Raw genomic sequence first — 20,451 nt, forward strand, 5'->3', positions numbered from 1 at the left:
GCTGAGACCTTAAACAATTATTTTGCTTCGGTCTTCACAGTGGAAGACACAAAAATCATGCCAAAAATTGCTGGTCACAGGAATGTGGGAAGGGACGACCTTGAGACAATCACTATCACTAGGGGGCTAGTGCTGGACAGGCTAATGGGACTCAAGGTAGACAAGTCCCCTGGTCCTGATGAAATGCATCCCAGGGTATTAAAAGAGATGGCGCAAGTAAAAGCAGATGCATTTGTTATAATCTACCAAAATTCTCTGGACTCTGGGGAGGTACCAGCGGATTGGAAAGCAGCTAATGTAACGCCTCTGTTTAAAAAAGGGGTAGACAAAAGGCAGGTAACTATAGGCCGGTTAGTTTAACATCTGTAGTGGGGAAAATGCTTGAAACTATCATTAAGGAAGAAATAGCAGGACATCTAGATAGGAATAGTGCAATCAAGCAGACGCAGCATGGATTCATGAAGGGAAAATCATGTTTAACTAATTTACTGGAATTCTTTGAGGATATAACGAGCATGGTGGTTAGAAGTGTACCGATGGATGTGGTGTATTTAGATTTTCAAAAGGCATTCGATAAGGTGCCACACAAAAGGTTACTGCAGAAGATAAAGGTACGTAGAGTCAGAGGAAATGTATTAGCATGGATAGAGAATTGGCTGGCTAACAGAAAGCAGAGAATCGGGATAAATGGGTCCTTTTCGGGTTGGAAATCGGTGGTTAGTGGTGTGCCACAGGGATCGGTGCTGGGACCACAACTGTTTACAATATACATAAATGACCTGGAAGAGGGGACAGAGTGTAGTATAACAAAATTTGCAGATGACACAAAGTTTAGTGGGAAAGCAGGTTGTGTAGAGAACACAGAGAGGCTGCAAAGAGATTTGGATAGGTTAAGCGAATGGGCTAAGGTTTGGCAGAATGGAATACAATGTCGGAAAGTGTGAGGTCATCCACCTTGGGAAAAAAAAACAGTAATAGGGAATATTATTTGAATGGAGAGAAATTACAACATGCTGCAGTGCAGAGGGATCTGGGGGTCCTTGTGCATTAATCCCAAAAAGTTTGTTTGCAGGTGCAGCAGGTAATCAGGAAGGCGAATGGAATATTGGCCTTCATTGCGAGAGGGATGGAGTACAAAAGCAGGGAGGTCCTGCTGCAACTGTATAGGGTATTGGTGAGGCCGCACCTGGAGTACTGCATGCAGTTTTGGTCACCTTACTTAAGGAAGGATATATTGGCTTTGGAGGGGGTACAGAGACGATTCACTAGGCTGATTCCGGAGATGAGGGGGTTACCTTATGATGATAGATTGAGTAGACTGGGGTTCAGAAGGATGAGGGGTGATCTTATAGAAACATTTAAAATAATGAAAGGGATAGACAAGATAGAGGCAGAGAGGTTGTTTCCACTGGTAGGGGAGACTAGAACAAGGGGGCACAGCCTCAAAATACAGGGGAGCCAATTTAAAACCGAGTTGAGAAGGAATTTCTTCTCCCAGAGGGTTGTGAATCTGTGGAATTCTCTGCCCAAGGAAGCAGTTGAGGCTAGCTCATTGAATGTATTCAAGTCATAGATAGATAGATTTTTAACCAATAAGGGAATTAAGGGTTATGGGGAGCGGGCGGGTAAGTGGAGCTGAGTCCACGGCCAGATCAGCCATGATCTTGTTGAATGGCGGAGCAGGCTCGAGGGGCTAGATGGCCTACTCCTGTTCCTAATTCTTATGTTCTTATGAGATGAGGAGAAACTTCTTCACTCAGAGAGTTGTTAACCTGTGGAATTCTCTTCCGCAGAGAGTTGTTGATGCCAGTTCGTTAGATATATTCAAGAGGGAGTTGGATATGGCCTTTATGGCTAAAGCGATCAAGGGGTATGGAGAAAAGGCAGGAAAGGGGTACTGAGGTGAATGATCAGCCATGATCTTATTGAATGGTGGTGCAGGCTCGAAGGGCCTATTGGCCTACTCCTGCACCTATTTTCTATGCTTCTATAAAAGACTTGCATTTATATAGCACCTTTCACGATCACCAGATATCTAAAAGCGCTTTAGAGCCAATGAAGTACCTTTGGAGTGTAGTCACTTGTTGTAATGTGAGAAACGCAGCAGCCAATTTGCGCACAGCAAGCTCCCACACACAGCAATGTGATAATGACCAGATAATCTGTTTTTTGTTATGTTGATTGAGGGATAAATATTGGCCAGGACATCGGGGATAACTCCCCTGCTCCTCTTCGAAATAGTGCGATGGGATCTTTTACGTCCACCTGAGAGAGCAGACGGGGCCTTGGTTTAACGTCTCATCCGAAAGATGGCACCTCAGACAATGCATCGCTCCCTCAGCACTGCACTGGAGTGTCAGCCTAGATTTATGTGCTCCAGTCCCTGGAGTGGGACTTGAACCCACAACCTTCTGACTCAGAGGCGAGAGTGCTGCCCACTGAGCCACAGCTGGCCCTGAAGAAGGAGCCCGCTGGCTTTGGGCGGGTGGCCATGCCACCTGCAACTTAAATTTGTGTTTCCTCCATTTCTTGAGTAATGGCAAGCACAGTGGAAGCAAAGCTTTGTAAATTACCCCAGTGATATATCACAGGTGACAGAGGCCTGAGGGGTCTTCATATGAATGAAGATGTGTTTCACAAACATGACAGAGGACATAAATCAGACTGATATACATCACTGGGACAAAATGATATACACAAGGCTTCGGGCTCCTTTCTCTCTTCCATTACCATAAAAAGGTTTGACAAATACTTCATCAGAAAGACAGGCTTTATTTAGAGATTGACAAGTGCTAACAGATGGATGAACAATTGTGGGATGTACCTAAGAACGTAAGAAACAGGAGTAGGAGTAGGCCACCTGGCCCCCCCAAGCCTGCTCCGCCATTCAATAAGATCATGGCTGATCTGATCACTGACTAAGTTCCACTTTCCTGCCCACTCTCCACAACCCTTTATTCCCTTATCGTTCAAAAATCTATCTGTCTCCACCTTAAATATATTCAATGACCCAGCCTCCACAGCTCTCAGGAGCAGAGAATTCCACAGATTTACAACCCTCTGAGAGAAGAAATTCCTCCTCATCTCAGGTTTAAATGGGCAGCCCCTTATTCTGAGACTATGTCCCCTCGTTTTAGTTTCCCTTATGAGTGGAAATATCCTCTCTGCATCCACCTTATCTAGCCCCCTCATAATCTTATATGTTTCGATAAGATCACCTCTCATTCTTCTGAACTCCAATGTGTATAGGCCCAATCTACTCAACCTATCTTCCATAAGTCAACCCCGTCATCTCCGGAATCAACCTAGTGAACCTTTTCTGAACAGTCTCAAATGCAAGTATATCCTTCCTTAAATAGAGAGACCAAAACTGTATGCAGTACTCCGGGTGTGGCCTCTCCAATACCCTATACAGTTGTAGCAGGACTTCTCTGCTTTTATACTCTATTCCCCTTACAATAAAGGCCAACATTCCATTTGCCTTCCTGATCATTTGCTGTACCTGAATATGGCTTTAAAAAAAAAATTGAAAGTAGTATTTGATCTGCATTTTTGTACTTAACACAAATTAGTCCTCTTTTGGTTTTCTTCAATTTATTACTGAAACAAAAATGAAATTCTCATGCTGGGGGTCATGACTGTACTGAGTTCTGACTCTGCTCAAACTGCACATCAAGTTTCAAACTGATCAAATTCTGGGGACGGACAACACTTCGAACCCGCGATGAGTAAACCTGAATCAAATGCTTTATCGCTAGGGTTATTTTCAATTCAGTTGAAGACTGCAGGGTGGATTTGAGAGACTCCCAAATTCCCACTGGGCGTGGGGGAAAGTCTCGCTCAACGGAAGTGTGGATAACTGAATGGGATGCAGAGGTCAGAGTGCACAGACTCCCCCCACACCCCTCTCCCCACACCCCTCTCCCCTCCCCCCCCACCAACCACCCCCTCCCTCCCCCCCTCCTTCCCCTCCCCTCACCCCCCCATCCCTCCCCTCACCCCCCCCTCCCTCCCTCCCCCCACCTCCCCCCACCCTCCACCCCCACCCCCCTCCTCCACCCTCCCCCCTCCACCCCTCTCCCCCACCGCCCCCCCCCCCCCAAAGACCAATTCTCCAATCTGTGTTCCCATTGAGTGAGACCCTGCTCCAGTCAGCCGTGTCTCAGTAGATAGCCTCCTGCCTCGGTGTCAGAAGGTTGTGGATACAAGCCCCACGCCAGGGATCAACCACATAATCTAAGCTATCCCTTCAGTGTCTGTTGAAGAAGTACTGCATCGGTGGAGGTGCCGTCTTTTGGACAAGGTGTTAAACCAAGGCCTAGTCTGCCTGTTCATTTAACATAAAGATCCCATGAGACTATTTTATTTTATCTCATTGACTATCCTCACAACCCCACAAGATGTCTGCGCTCCTCAAATTCTGCCCTCCTGAGCATCTCTCATTATAACTGCTCAACCATGGTGGCCGTGCCTTCAGCTCTGGAACTCCCTCCCTAAACCTTTCCACCTCTCTTTCTTCCTTTAAGACACTCGTTAAAACCTACCTCTTTAAACAAGCTTTTGATCATCTGCCTTCAATTCTTCTTTTGTGGCTCGGTGTCAAATTTATCTGTTTGTCTGTAACACTGTTGTGAAGCGCCTGGGGACGTTTTACTACATTAAAGATGCTATATAAATAATAGTTATTATTATTTAAGTAAGGGCTTTCTCCCATTGTCCTGGCTATCCCTCAAGCAACGCCAACAAAAACAGACCATTCATCTCACTGCTATTTGCCTGGCATTTTTACCTTCAAAACACTGACTGCGCTTCAAAAATAATTCATTGGCTGCAAAGTGCTTTGAGACATCCGTTTTTATAAAAAATGTTCTTGGGATGTGGGCAATTCTGGCAAGGCTACATTTATTACCCATCCCTTGGTGATGGGCCTTCCCACTAGTAAGGCCATGTTTATTACCCATCTCTCGGTGATGGGCCTTCCCACTAGTAAGGCCATGTTTATCACCCATCCCTAGGTGATGGGCTTTCCCACTAGCAAGGCCATGTTTATTACCCATCCCTCGGTGATGGGCCTTCCCAGGAGCAAGGCCACGTTTATCACCCATCCCTTGGTGATGGGGTTTCCCACGAGCAAGGCCATGTTTATTACCCATCCCTAGGTGATGGGCCTTCCCACTAGCAAGGCCACGTTTATCACCCTTCCCTAGGTGGTGGTGATGGGCCTTCTGCTTGAACCACAGTCATTCTTGTGGTGATGGTGCTCCCATGATGGTGTTAGCTAGGGTGCTTAACCAGCGATGAAGGAACTTTGATATATAAATACAAGTTCTTGCTTCCACAAAATGCATCCTTCGGTTCCTTATGCTGTTGTTTAAGCTGGCAATTCTCAAGGTGTCAGAGGTAAAGATCAACAGTCACTCCCGGCAGAATGAGAGGGAAAGCCCACGAGCTGCATGTCGGCTTCAAATCTCCCGCAACATCTCGTGACTGGGGGCAGCAGGCTGACAGAATGCCTGCTGGCTGATTCAGTCAGTCTACCTGGAAAGGATGTCATTTAGCTTCCCTGAGTTAAGTCAGTAAGCTATAGCTTTGCACTAAATGGAGCATTCAATTGTGAATTATAGAGATTTAGAATTATACAGAAATTACAGCAGTGAAACAAGCCTTTCGGCCCTACCAGTCCGAGCTGATGTTTATCCTCCACACGAGCAAAGTCCTAATCCCATGTGCCCGTCCTGTTCCCATATCCTCTTATCCCCCTTTCCTTCAACCACCTATCTAAACTATTCTTAAATGTTAGCATAGTCTTGGCTTCAATCACTAACTCCAGTAATGCATCCTACCTTGTGTAAAAATGTTTCTGTTGGTATCTGTCCGACATCGCTCATATTTGATGGGCCGAACAACTCGGCCTCTCCGGGTGTGAACAAAGTGCACACGGACCCGGAAAGGCCTCGTAAAAGCTGGTTCTATGCGCATGCACATTCCGCCCCGAAAACCGGCTTTTCCGATCTGTCAAAATTTCGTCAGACAGATTCTACGCATCCCCACAGGAAGGACATCTTGGGCTATTTGACAGATTGGGCTATTTGACCAACTCTTGCCCAGCAAATGTCCTTCAAACTCTTACGCCTGGTAAAAGCAGGTATATAGCTAACTTTTAGCAGCAACTTTTAAAACATAGAAAAATGTAATTTACATCACTCCTATTTATATTAAAAACCCTGTCCGTTAAGGTACGTTTACTTTTAACCATATTAAAAACAAAAAAAAAATTCCAAAAAATATTTTATTTTTGAAAACATTTCATTACATTTAATTTCAATTAATTTTAAATATGTGAGTTGTATTTTTTACTTATTGTGCTGTGTTTCTTGTTTTAGGGGGGGGTTTCTCATTGATAGTAATGGGAACTCGTACAAACGGAGTTCCCAATTTTATCGATGAGAATACTCGATAGTGATTGGTGGGGCAGGCCCACATGATTCCAATACAGATGTCCGTACGTGGAAGGCAGATCCCCGCGCACTGCACAGCGAATAAAGACCTCCTACGTTTCTTCGGGATCAACAGGTAGTTTCGGGTCAGAGGTGTTCGTACGCAGGAAGCCTCCGACCCGCAATTTTCGGCCCAATATGATGTCCGTGGCACCTCAATTAGGCTTATGCCCAAAATATGAACATTTCGTGGCCTTTCAATTGCTGTCGGACCTGCTGCACAGCCCCTGCCTTTTCTGCTTTTACGAGTGAGGATTAAATGTTCTCTTCTATATGTAGCTCACGATTTAAAAATTCTCATCTTTGTTTTCAGATCCCTCCATGGCCTCTCCCTCCCGATCTCTGTAACTTCCTCCAACCCCACAACCCTCCGAGATCTCTGCGCTCCTCCAATTTTGGCCTCTTGCGCATTCCGATTTCCTTCACCTCATAATTGGCGGCCATGCCTTCAGCTGCCTATGCTCCAAGCTCTGGAATTCCCTCCTGTAATGTATGTATCTATGAGGATGCTCACAGGTTTGTAGAGCTGTTGAGTTGTGAGTGGCTTAGCCAGTCACGTGATGCTCACTATCATGTATTCAACCAGCATTGTAATCCATGTATAATCTGACCTAAGTTGTACACTGTGAGAACAATGACCACTAGGTGGTGAACTTGTGGGAGACACTCCTAACCTGGACCTTCAGATATAAAAGGGGAAGCCCTACCCACTTCCTGCTCTTGAGTGCTAAGGAATAAAGGACAGGTCACAGACTGACCTTCTCTCAAGCATGGGCCTCGTGTGCATTTATGCTGTATAGTAAGGACGTATCAATGGCGATGAGAAACTGGGATTTAAACCACGCGAGCATGGCCACTAGCAGAACAGACGAGAGGTACTGTGTTAAGGAATGGTTGGGACAGAGATTCAACATTGTTAAAGCAGTACACAGTTCTCCAGGCAAACAAGGGCAATCGGGCATGCCCCAACATGTAGTCGAACCCAGAGGGGGAGTTCGACAGAGACAATGTCAAACTGAACGGCGATTCACACCACTGCAAGGGACAATGCGGCCAGTAATGGGGCCATCAACACCTGTTAATGGCGCACTCAAGGACAAAAACAGGGGCAGTCAGGAACGATCGACTGGCATGGGACCTTTTGTTTCCAACAGCAGTTCATGTTAGAGGCGTGGAGGCACACACTCAGCCGGAGTTTGCAGAGATGTGCAAAATACCTGCAGATATTGCAGAAATGAACGCTGGGGGAAATCGCTGGAAGCTGAAGTTCAGCGAGTTCATGTGGAGCACGTATACAGTTCATACACCAGGACGCCACCGATAATGATGAAAGTGCTCCTCAATGGCATCCCAGTATCAATGGAGCTAGACACGGGGGCCAGCCAGTCCCTGATGGGTATCAAACAGTTTGAAAAGTTGTGGGCATCCAAGGCCAGGAGGCCAAAATTATCGCCGATTGACGCACAGCTACGGACATACACAAAGCAGATCATTCCGGTGCTAGGCAGCGCCACGGTAGTCGTGACCCACAAAGATTCGGAGAACAGGTTGCCACTCTGGGTTGTTCCGGGGGACAGCTCCGCACTATTGGGGAGGAGTTGGCTTGCTGTCATGAACTGAAAATGGGGCGATGTCAATGCAATTTCCTCTGTGGAGCGAGTATCATGCTCACAGATCCTGGACAAATTTGACTCATTATTTCAACCCGGCATTGGCACTTTCATGGGGGCCAAGGTAGTGATTCACATAAACCCGGACGCCAGGCCAGTACACCACAAGGCCAGAGCGGTGCCGTACGTGATGCGGGAAAAGATAGAAGGCGAATTGGACCACCTGTTGAGGGAAGGCATCATCTCGCCAGTCGAATTCAGTGACTGGGCGAGCCCAATTGTGCCGGTGCTCAAGGCGGATGGGTCGGTCAGGATATGTGGTGATTACAAGGCCACCATCAATCGGGTGTCACTCCAAGACCAGTACCCGCTACCGAGAGCGGAGGACCTCTTTGCGACGCTATACGGTGATAAACTTTTTTCAAAATTGGACCTGACCTCAGCTTACATCACCCAGGAGCTGGTGAGTGAGTCGAAGAAGCTGACCACCATCACGACACACAAGGGGTTGTTTGAGTACAAAGATGTCCGTTCGGGATTCGCTCGGCCGCCGCGATCTTCCAACGAAATATGGAAAGCCTCAAGTCGATTCCAGGGACGGTGGTTTTTCAGGACGACATCCTCATCACGGGTTACGATACAGAAGAACACCTCCACAACCTGGAGGAGGTGCTACACAGACTGGACCAGGTAGGGCTGCAACTGAAAAAGGCGAAGTGCGTCTTCCTAGCTCCAGAGGTAGAATTCCTGGGGATGAGGGTAGCATCAGATGGGATCAGCCCTACTGCGTCCAAGACGGAAGCGATCCAGAGAGCACCCAGACCCCGTAACACGTTCGTTCCTGGGGCTCCTGAACTATTTTGGTGACTTTCTTCCCAAATTGAGCACGCTGCTAGAGCCGCTACACGTGCTCCTACGCAAAGGTCGCAAATGGGTCTGGGGGGACAGCCAGGAAAGGGCTTTTGATAGCGCACGCAATTTGTTATGTTCCAACAATCTGTTAACGCTATATGATCCATGTAAGAAACTTGTGTTAACATGCAATGCATCGTCCTATGGTGTCGGGTGTGTGTTGCAGCATGTCAATGCCAAGGGTCAGTTACAGCCGGTAGCTTATGCCTCCAGAAGTCTGTCCCAGGCAGAAAGGGGCTACGAGATGGTAGAAAAGGAGGCGCTTGCATGTGTATATGTGGTAAAGAAAATGTACCAGTATCTGTTTGGCAGGAAATTTGAGCTGGAGACAGATCACAAATCCCTAACGTCCCTTTTGGCCGACAACAAGGCCATAAATGCAAATGCATCGGCCCGCATACAGAGGTGGGCATTCACGTTAGCCGCCTATGACTACACAATTCGGCACAGACCGGGCACCGAAAACTGCACCGATGCACTCAGTAGGCTCCCACTAGCCACCACTGAGGGGGCTACCGAGCATGCTGCTGAGATGGTCATGGCTGTTGAAGCTTTCGGAAGTGAAGGCTCACCCGTGACAGCCCGTCAGATTAAAGTCTGGACAAATAGAGACCCACTATTGTCTCTAGTCAAGAAATATGTCCTGAATGGGGACTGGGCAGCCACTTACAGGGCCTGCCCTGAGGAATTTAAACCATTTCACAGGCGCAGGGATGAACTCTCGATTCAGGCCGATTGCCTACTGTGGGGAAACCGCGTAGTCATGCCCCAGATGGGCAGAGAGGTGTTCATCAGAGAACTCCACAATGAGCACCTGGGCATTGGCATAATGAAGGCAATTACCAGGTCACACGTTTGGTGGCCAGGGATAGATGCAGATCTGGAACTTTGTGTTCGCAAGTGCAACACGTGTGCCCAGCTGGGCAATGCACCCAGGGGAAGCCCCCCTTAGCCCCTGGCCATGGCCCGCCAAGCCTTGGTCACGCATCCATGTGGACTATGCAGGTCCTTTCATGGGAAAAATTTTTTTGGTTGTAGTAGACGCCTACTCCAAATGGATCGAGTATGACATTTTAAATTCAAGCACATCCTCTGCCACGGTAGAAAGTCTACGGGCAATGTTTGCCGCCCACAGTCTACCGGACACCTTGGTCAGCGACAATGGCCCGTGCTTCACAAGCACTGAATTCCAGGACTTCATGGCAGGCAATGGAATTAACCATGTCAGAACAGCACCGTTCAAGCTGGCCTCAAATGGCCAGGCAGAACGAGCAGTGCAGATAATCAAATAGGGGATGCTCAGAATCCATGGGGGTTTCCTACAAAGCCGCTTATCACGCTTCCTGTTGGCCTACAGATCCCGACCACACTCGCTCACAGGGGTTCCATCCGCAGAGCTCAAAACCCAGTTATCCCTTATACACCCCACCATGAAAGAAATTGTCAACAGCAGGCGCCAGTCACAGTGTGACTACCATGACAGGAATGCGAGGGCGCGATGTATTGATGTAAATGACCCTGTTTTTGTCCTCAACTACGCTGCAGGGTCCAAATGGCTCGCAGGCACTGTGATTGCCAAAGAGGGAAATAGGATTTTGGTAGTTAAACTTACCAATGGACAAATCTGCTGCAAACATGTGGATCAAACAAAAAGAAGGTTCAGCAACCCCATAGAAGCAGCAGAGGGAGAACACAATATAGAGTTCCCTCCTCCACAGGTGACCGAACACAGGGACCAAAGGGAGGAGAGCCCAGTCACTGTGGGCAGTCCGGACAGGCCTGAGGCACCGCAAACAGCAGACACTCAGGCGCTCTATAAGAGAGCGTAAACCACCAGAGAGACTCAACCTGTGATCCCAATAAGACTTTGGGGGGGGGGGGGGGAGGTGATGTCATGTATTCAACCAGCAATGTAACCCATGTATAATCTGACCTAAGTTGTACACTGTGAGAACAATGACCACTAGGTAGTGAACTTGTGGGAGACACTCCTAAGCTGGACCTTCAGATATAAAAGGGGAAGCTCCACCCACTTCCTGCACTTGAGTGCTAAGGAATAAAGGACAGGTCATAGACTGACCTTCTCTCAAGCATGGGCCTCGTGTTCATTTATACTGTATAGTAAGGACGTATCATTCACAAGACTCAATAAAATCCCAGCCAGTTGGGTTTGGGGAATCCACGATGAGGCAGGTGGTTGTGAGCCTGGTAGATGAACTAGTAATGTGTAGTGTGGTTGTTAAACCTTTTGCTAATAAACCGACTGGTTCTTAATGGCAAGGTGTTGCTATGAATTCATAAGCAAAGAACCCTTGAAGCAAAGACATTACACCTCCCTAAACCTCTCTTTAAGAATCTCCTTAAAGTCTATCTCTTTGTCCACTGTTACCTCCTTATTTGATGACGCTCCTGTTACATGCCTTACTTCATTTTTGCTCTGTTAATGGTGCTATATAAATGCAAGTTGTTGGTGTTGCAGCCTGGGGAAATTCTTCTCCGATCATGGATTAAGCCTGCAGCCATCAACTGTGTTGTATAAGGCTGAATTTTACACTTTAGGATTCCTGCCCTACAACTTTGTGCAAAGGGAGTTTATATCTGGAATTTTGCCCTGGCTGTGAGCAGCCCTGAATCATGGCTGGCATGATTTTCCGTGTATTGATTTCATTTTAATGGACCAACACAGAGGGAAATCGTGTGGGAACTTAGCCTGGATTGCCGAAATGTGCCCCCTTTGTGTGAAGCTTGATGGCAGAAGGACAACATCATACAATTTATGTTGTAATCTGCAACCCTAATAGTTGGATAGCATTGTTCTGCTCGCTAATTTTGACCAAAAAGCTAGATTTCCACACAAAATGGATCCCCGAACCTTTAAACATACACACTTTTACTGAAATTATGTGTGGTTGGATTATTAACTTTCTAGTGGATTAATACGTGTTTGAAACTCTGACAGATGGATAAAGAAAGAGAACTCCTTCACAACTGAAAGAATGTCAACAAATGGAACTCAACCATCATAACATCGCTTGAAATCCATCGTTCCCACTACAAGCTCTCTCCCAACATGTCAGGGTAGAAATTCTGATTAGTAAATTTCACACCTAGATGCTGAACACATTCTGCGTGCCATTTTTAGGCAGACATTAATTTGTTCAAAATGAATGGGTTAATAGCTACATATATACAGCACACAGAGGGGTACAGTATCAGTGTGTGAAGCGTTCAGAAAGAAAGAGCATTTATATAGCGCTTTTCACGACCACCGGACGTCCCAAAGCGCTCTACAACCAATGAAGCACTTTTGAAGTGCAGTCACTGTTGTAATGTGGGAAACGCAGCAGCCAATTTGCGCACAGCAAGCTCCCACAAACAGCAATGAGATAATGACCAGATTACCTGGTTGCAATGATGTTGGTTGAGGTTGAAATATTGGCCAGGACACCGGGGAGAACTCGCCTGCGCTTCTTCGAAATATGATCTCTTTTGTACATATTTTGCTTTTGTATATATGATCTCTTACATCCATCCGAGATGGCAGATGCAGACGGGACCTCGGTTTAACGTCTCATGCGAAAGACGGCACCTCCGGCAGTGCAGCACTCCCTCAGCACCGCACTAGAGTGTCAGCCTAGATTTTTGTGCTCCAGTCCCTGGAGTGGGACTTGAACCCACGACCTTCTGACTCGGTGCTTAAGTCTGTTGATCAGAATTTCCACCTTTGATGATTTAGAATCATCAGTGCAAGCCAACCAAAGTGCCCGAAAAATAATACATGTCTTAATGCTTACTTTATTGGCTAGCGTTTCACTCTCCTCTGTATTTTCGTTGGTCTTTTCATACGATTTGCCAACTTTGGCAACAAAGTCCTTCACAGTCTCACACAGAATTCTAGGAGACAAAATGTGAAAATTAATCTGATTACATTAGTGCTGCCTCCTGAACAGGGTTGCCAACTCAAGTTGGGCATATGCCAGGAGGTGTCATCACATGACCTCCTGCCGCCAACCACTCCACCCCCACACACTCCTGCCATTGGTCGCCAACCTGTCCATCCTTGCAGTGCATCGCCCTCCCACAGCCAATCAGAAAGTGAATAGACTCTTCAGTACCCAATTGTCATTGAATATATTTAAGGCGGAGACAGACAGATTTTTGAACGATAATGAAGTGAAGGGTTATGGGAAGCGGGCGGGGAAATGGAGCAGAGTCCATGATCAGATCACCCATGATCTTACTGAATGGCGGAACAGGCTCGAGGGGCCAAATGGCCTACCCTGCTCCTATTTCTTATGTTCTTATGTCAGTTTGTCCCCCCCTCCCCCATATCCAATATTCATATAGCTAATAAACAAAGTGATCAAACAATATTTGTATTGCCCAATTAATTGTTCTCCTGAGTTACCTGGCGATCAGGCAGTAATCCCTGGCTACTCCATCATCATCATCATCAAAGGCAGTCCCTCAGAATCGAGGAAGACTTGCTTCCACTCTTAACATGAGTCCTTAGGCGGCTGAACAGTCCAATACAAGAATCACAGTCCCTGTCACAGGTCGGACAGATAGTTGTTAAGGGTAAGGGTGGTTGGGACTAGTTTGCTGTACGCTCTTTCCGCTGCCTGCACTTGGTTTCTGCATGCTCTCGGCGATGAGACTCGAGGTGTTCAGCGCCCTCCCGGATGCACTTCCTCCACTTAGGGTGGTCTTTGGCCAGGGATTCCCAGGTGTCGGTGGGGATGTTGCACTTTATCAGGGAGGCTTTGAGGGTGTCCCTGAAATGTTTCCTCTGCCCACCTTTGGCTCGTTTGCTGTAAAGGAGTTTCGAGTAGAGCGCTTGCTTTGGGAGTCTCGTGTCTGGCATGCAAACAATGTGGCCTGCCCAGCGGAGCTGATCGAGTGTGGTCAGTGCTTCAATGCTGGGGATGTTGGCCTGGTCGAAGATGCTAACGTTGGTGTGTCTGTCCTCCCAGGGGATTTGCAGGATCTTGCGGAGGCATAGTTGGTGGTATTTCTCCAGCGATTTGAGGTGTCTACTGTACATGGTCCATGTCTCTGAGCCATACAGGAGGGCGGGTGTCACTACAGCCCTGTAGACCATGAGCTTGGTGGCAGATTTGAGGGCCCCTGACTCCAGGGCAATGCTGGAGAGTTGGTAACGCTACTCCTCAAGTTTGTTGACATGAGAATCACAGCAGCAAAGGACTGGATTGCTAAAAAGTGCCACACACTGCACACCACTCACTAAAACAGTCGCCAGCCATTCCCTGCATTTGGACGGCTGTTGCACTGATTCTACACCAGGGTCTTTTGTTCCACAATACATCATAAATACACTGCTCCTCACCTGTGGAGCATCACTTCATTGAAAATTCATCAAGGAAGTCAGAGAATAATAAACAGGATGGAGTGGGAGGCTAATTAGAACACATCAGCATGAAACGGCCCAGCAATGTGGTCCTGATATCTATCCCAGGGCAGTAATTGCAGGCAGCTCTCTCCAATGTGCTCAAGTGAATCATCTGCTCCGTTTATTCAGCAAAAACATGAATTGGTTCATATTTTCATAAGACCATAAGAAATAGGAGCAGGAGTAGGCCATTTGGGCCCCTCGAGCCTGCTCTGTCATTCAATGAGATCATGGCTGATCTGATCTTGGGCTCAAGTCCACTTCCCTGCCCACTCCCCATAACCCTCGACTCCCTTAGTGTGAAGTAACTTACTGAACGCACTAAATTAACTTCTTTACCCAAGGAGGAACTAGAACATTTGACCACAGCAGAAACCTCCCCACGTCCAGTCAGCAGCTGGTCTGGTCTGGTCTGATCCAGTGCGCTGCCTTTGGACCATGGCCATTGTGTGTTTGTGTCTCTCTGAAACTTTCTGCTTCCTTCATGGTTAAAGGAAGCGATATATTGCGTTCATTAAATTATTCTGTACAAGGCCAGAGAAGCAAGTTCGGCTGAACTAAAGAAAACCCACCACGTTGCCAGTTTACTTTCCATTGTTTGAAGCATTTATTCAAACTGAGCAATACCAGGATTTGCACATGTTGAGACCTGTAGAGTTTCAGTGCATACAGTTGTGCAAATCCACACACATGTCTAAATGTGTTTTTGTGACACAATGTTTTCACTTGCCAGCAGGTAATCAGATTTAATAGGTTTGTTTGTCTTTTTTTTAAAAAAACAAGCAGAAAGCAGCCTGCTTCCATATAATAGAATCGTAGAAATTTACAGCACGGGAGGAGGCCATTCAGCCCATCGTGTCCGTGTCGGCCGACCAAGAGCTATCCAGCCTAATCCCACTTTCCAGCTCTTGGTCCGTAGCCCTGTAGCTTACGGCACTTCAAGTGCACATCCAAGTACTTTTTAAATGTGGTGAAGGTTTCTGCCTCTACCACCCTTTCAGGCAGTGAGTTCCAGACCCTCACCACCCTCTGGGTGAAGAAATTTCCCCTCAAATTCCCTCTAAACCTCCTACCAATTATTTAAAATCTATGCCCCCTGGTTGTTGACCAGGGAAATAGGTCCGTCCTATCCATTCTATCCAGGCCCCTCATAATTTTATACACCTCTAAGGTCTCCCTTCAGCCTCCTCTGTTCCAAAGAAAACAAACCCAGAACTCTGCTGATCCTATTCTTCGACAGTCTAACCCATCAGAGTGATAGCAGAGCGACAAGGGTTAAATGACAAGGTCAGGTTGCATATACTAGGCTTGTATTCCCTCAAGTATAAAAATTGAAGGAATGATCTCATTGTGGTGTTGAAGATGACTAAAGGAGTTAATAGGGTAGATAGAAAGGAACGATTTCCTCTGGTGGGATAGGGAAGTCCTTAACAACGGGGCTTAACCTTGAAATGAGAGCCAAGCCGTTCAGAGCGATATCAGGAAGCAATTCTTCATACAAAGGGCAGTGGGAATCTGGAAATCTCTCCCGCAAAAGCTGTTGAGGCTAGGGCTCACGTGAACATTTCAAAACTGAGATTGATAGATTTTTGTTAATTATTAATGATTACCGAACCAAGGTGGGTAAATCGAGTTAAGATACAGATCAGCCAATGGTCTTTGTTAGTCATTCCTGGGATGTGGGCGTCGCTGGCAAGGCCAGCATTTATTGCCCATCCCTAATTGCCCTCGAGAAGGTGGTGGTGAGCCACCTTCTTGAACCGCTGCAGTCCGTGTGGTGAAGGTACTCCCACAGTGCTGTTGGGGAGGGAGTTCCAGGATTCTGACCCAGCGACGATGAAGGAATGCCGATATATTTTCAAGTCAGGACGGTGTGTGACTTGGAAGGGAACGTGGAGGTGATGATGTTTCCATGCGTCTGCTGCCCTTGTCCTTCTAGGTGTTTGGGAGGTGCTGATGAAGCCTTGGCAAGTTGCTGCAGTGCATCTTATAGATGGTACAATGCAACCACATAGTGGAGAGTGTTGGATGGGGTGCCGATCAAGCAGGCTGCTTTGTCCTGGATGGTGTCGAGCTTCTTGAGTGTTGTTGGAGCTGCGCTCATCCAGGCAAGTGCAGAGTATTCCATCACACTCCTGACTTGTGCCTTGTAGATGGTGGAAAAGCTTTGGAGAGTTGGGAGGGGAGACACTCGCCGCAGAATACCCAGCCTCTGACCTGCTCTTGTAGTCACAGTATTTATGTGGCTGGTCCAGTTAAGTTTCTGGTCAATGGTGACCTCCCAGGATGTTGATGGTGAGGGATTCGGCGATGGTAATGCCATTGAATGTCAAGTGGCCGTGTTTAGACTCTCTCTTATTGGAGATGGTCATTGCCTGGCACTTGTGTGGTATGAACATTGCTTGCCACTTATCAGCCCAGATCTTGCTGCATGTGGCACGGACATTACTGGAGTCACATATAGCCCAGACCGGGTAAGGATGAATCAGATGGGTTTTTAACAACAATCTGGCAGCTTTACAGTCACCGTTACTAGCTTTTTATTCCAGGTTTATTTATTAACTGAATTTAAATTCCCAAGCTTTTGAAAAAAGAACATTTGACCACAGCAGAATCCTCCCCATGTCCAGTCAGCAGTGTTCTCTAGTCTGGTCTGATCCAGTGTGGTGCCTTTGGACCATGTCCATTGTGTGTGTGGGTGTGTATCTCTGAAACTTTCTGGTTCCTTCATGGTTAAAGGAAGTGATATCAGATCAGTCATGATCTTATTGAATGGCGAAGCAGGCTCGAGGGGCCAAATTTAGTTAACTGAATTTAAATTCCCCAGCTGCCGTGGTGGGATTTGAACTCATGTCTCTGGATCATTAGTCCAGGCCTCTGGATTACTGGTCCAGTAACACAACCACTCTGCTACTATTCCCAGTAACTGAATGGAGGAACAGGCTCGAGGAGCTAAATGGGCTACTCCTATTTCTGTGCTCTGCTGGAGGTGGTTGACCGTGAGGGAATTAATCATGCTTTTTCTCCCTTCCTGTACACAGGCCTAACTTGATCCCGGCGACATGGTAGAAATTAGGGATCCGCCATGTTGGCAGCCACCACTCTCAACCCACAGCTGTTGACCAAATGGAACACGTGAACTTTACACTGTTGCCATCTACGGATACAAGTCGGTAAATTAACCCAAAGGAGCTCCAGGGTGTGCGAAAAAACATAAGCAAAAGCTGAAAAGGACAGTCTCATTCTCATCTGATCCATAAGAACATAAGAAATAGGAGCAAGAGTCCGCCATTCAATAAGATCATGGCTGATCTGATCATGGTCTCAGCTCCACTTCCCTGCCTGCTCCCCATAACTCTTTACTCCCCGATCGTTCAAAAATCTGTCTATCTCCACTTCAAATATATTCAATGTCCCAGCCTCCACAGCTCTCTGGGGCAGATAATTTCATAGATCCACAACCCTCAGAAGAAATTCCTCCTCATCTCAGTTTTAAATGGGCAGCCCCTTATTCTAAGATCATGCCCTCTAGTTCTAGTCTCCCCCATCAGTGGAAACATCCTCTCTGCATCCACCTTGTCAAGCCCCCTCATAATCTTATACGTTTCGATAAGATCACCCCTCATTCTTCTGAATTCCAATGAGTAGAGGCCCAACCTACTCAACCTTTCTTCATAAGTCAACTCCCTCATCTCAGGAATCAACCTGGTGAACTTTCTCTGAACTGCCTCCAATGCAATGCAAACAGGGAAGTCTCACGGGGTAAAAGTATTGTACCATGGGGGAATATTTATTTCAGATCAGACAATATATCCAGTTATGCAGCTTATATTTTTCCCCCGACAGTTCTGTATAAATTCAGGAAGCCGACGAACTTTCTTGCACAGGTATTACATGCATCGTGACTCACTTGGCAGACGATATTACGACAGAATGCTGGTCTGAGTTGAGGATCTTCGTGAGATGAGCAGCAACGGAATTCTCATAGGATGATATCTGAAACTGAGAGGAGAAGGTGAGACATCCCAGGCGTAACGGATTGCCCAAATATCTAAGACAGCTTATCTAGGCATTTATTACTGATTAATGACTGACGATTAATGACTGAAGTTGCATGATCAGCCATGATCATATTGAATGGCGGTGCAGGCTCGAAGGGTCGAATGGCCTACTCCTGCACCTATTTTCTATGTTTCTATGATAAACACAGTTGATGCAGCTAATGTCTCCTATGTAAACTCGCATCTGCAACATTGTGCTCGCACTGTCATCCACTGTCCTTGGTACTTAAGTTTAAACTCGCTGGAAACGAGCTTATGTTTGGTCTTTACACAATCAGTCATGAATACAAAACAAAGACAGAACATTTCTGACAGCATGGTGCTGGCAATGGAGGATGGCTGCACCAGAGCCACTGGGGGGTGGGGGAGGTGTGGCTGGTGCTTGGGGTGGGCAGCCCCCATGTACACAGGGGTAGGGTGGTCCTCACCCCTGGGGTCTACTCACCTTTCTCGGCCACATTCCAGAGCCACGGGAGCCTTAACCTCGGTCAGATTTTCACTGCTTCCCTCCCTCTCGGTTATTCTGCTGCCATTATTCACACCTCCTCGGGACCCATTTTGGTTCCTTTACTTGTTCCATTACGAGCCCCCTTTTGCCTTGTCCCAGCATCCCTCTTGTCATTGAAGCACTAATGTCCTCCACTCAATCTCTTGATCTTAACTCCCCTCCCCACTCTTCTCTGTCCCAGCACTTGCTTAAAAACGGTGAACTCTCTAACATCCTCCAGTTCGAATGAAAGGGCATTGACCTGAAATGTTAACCGTCTCTCTCTCTCTCCACAAGTGCTGCCTGACCCGCTGAGAGTTCTCCAGCATTTTCAGATTTCCAGCATTCACAGTATTTTGCTTGAGTCATGAATATACGATAGCTCACTTGAAGTCTAACCTCTGCACATTAAGACCATCTCATCTGGGTCCCTGGGGGCAGGTGGGTACGAGGACGCACCAATGGAAAGGGGATGGTAAGAAAGACCAGTTGAATTAATATAGTTCCCGATAATTGCTGACAACAATATTGCCAGAGGCCGATGAGTAGGTCAACTTACTCTCCCGACCTTCCACAAATAACCTTCCCAGCTCATGCAGCTACCACGAGCTCATTGAGGGAAGCGAAAGTGGGAGGGCGTTGGTTTTAATATATAAAGATCACTAGGAAATAAGAACATAAGAACATAAGAATTAGGAACAGGAGTAGGCCATCTAGCCCCACGAGCCTGCTCCGCCATTCAACAAGATCATGCTGATCTGGCCGTGGACTCAGCTCCACTTACCCGCCCGCTCCCCGTAACCCTTAATTCCATTATTGGTGAAAAATCTATCTATCTGTGACTTGAATACATTCAATGAGCTAGCCTCAACTGCTTCCTTGGACAGAGAATTCCACAGATTCACAACCCTCTGGGAGAAGAAATTCCTTCTCAACTCGGTTTTAAATTGGTTCCCCCGTATTTTGAGGCTGTGTCCCCTAGTTCTAGTCTCCCCGACACCAGTGGAAACAACCTCTCCGCCTCTATCTTGTCTATCCCTTTCATTATTTTAAATGTTTCTATAAGATCACCCCTCATCCTTCAGAACTCCAACGAGTAAAGACCCAGTCTACTCAATCTATCATCATAAGGTAACCCCCTCATCTCCGGAATCAGCCGAGTGAATCGTCTCTGTACCCCCTCCAAAGCCAGTATATCCTTCCTGAAGTAAGGTGACCAAAACTGCATGCAGTACTCCAGGTTCGGCCTTACCAATACCCTATACAGTTGCAGCAGGACCTCCCTGCTTTTGTACTCCATCCCTCTCGCAATGAAGGCCAACATTCCATTCGCCTTCCTGATTACCTGCTTCACCTGCAAACTATCCTTCTGTCATTCATGCACAAGGAAAATCCCCTCCGTGCCTTTCAGTTCCGCGCGGAGGGGTTTCCTGTACGGGCTGCTCCTGCACACCCTCAACTTTGCCATCCTCGC

At 47.0% G+C, this 20,451-nt stretch overlaps 1 protein-coding gene across 4 annotated transcripts in view; it reads right to left on the reverse strand.

Annotated features, from left to right (window-relative positions):
• Nucleotides 1-20,451, reverse strand: part of dgkh (diacylglycerol kinase, eta) — a 651,598-nt gene that overhangs the window by 116,780 nt on the left and 514,367 nt on the right. For all 4 annotated transcript variants that reach the window (XM_070894157.1, XM_070894158.1, XM_070894156.1 and 1 more), the window contains 2 exons: nucleotides 18,340-18,431; nucleotides 12,814-12,913 (listed from right to left, as the gene is read on the reverse strand). In XM_070894157.1, the coding sequence (XP_070750258.1) occupies nucleotides 12,814-12,913; nucleotides 18,340-18,431 (192 nt within the window). The remainder of the gene's footprint in view (nucleotides 1-12,813; nucleotides 12,914-18,339; nucleotides 18,432-20,451) is intronic.

Source organism: Pristiophorus japonicus, chromosome 11 (assembly GCF_044704955.1).
Source record: "Pristiophorus japonicus isolate sPriJap1 chromosome 11, sPriJap1.hap1, whole genome shotgun sequence".
Taxonomy (NCBI): Eukaryota; Metazoa; Chordata; class Chondrichthyes; family Pristiophoridae; genus Pristiophorus; species Pristiophorus japonicus.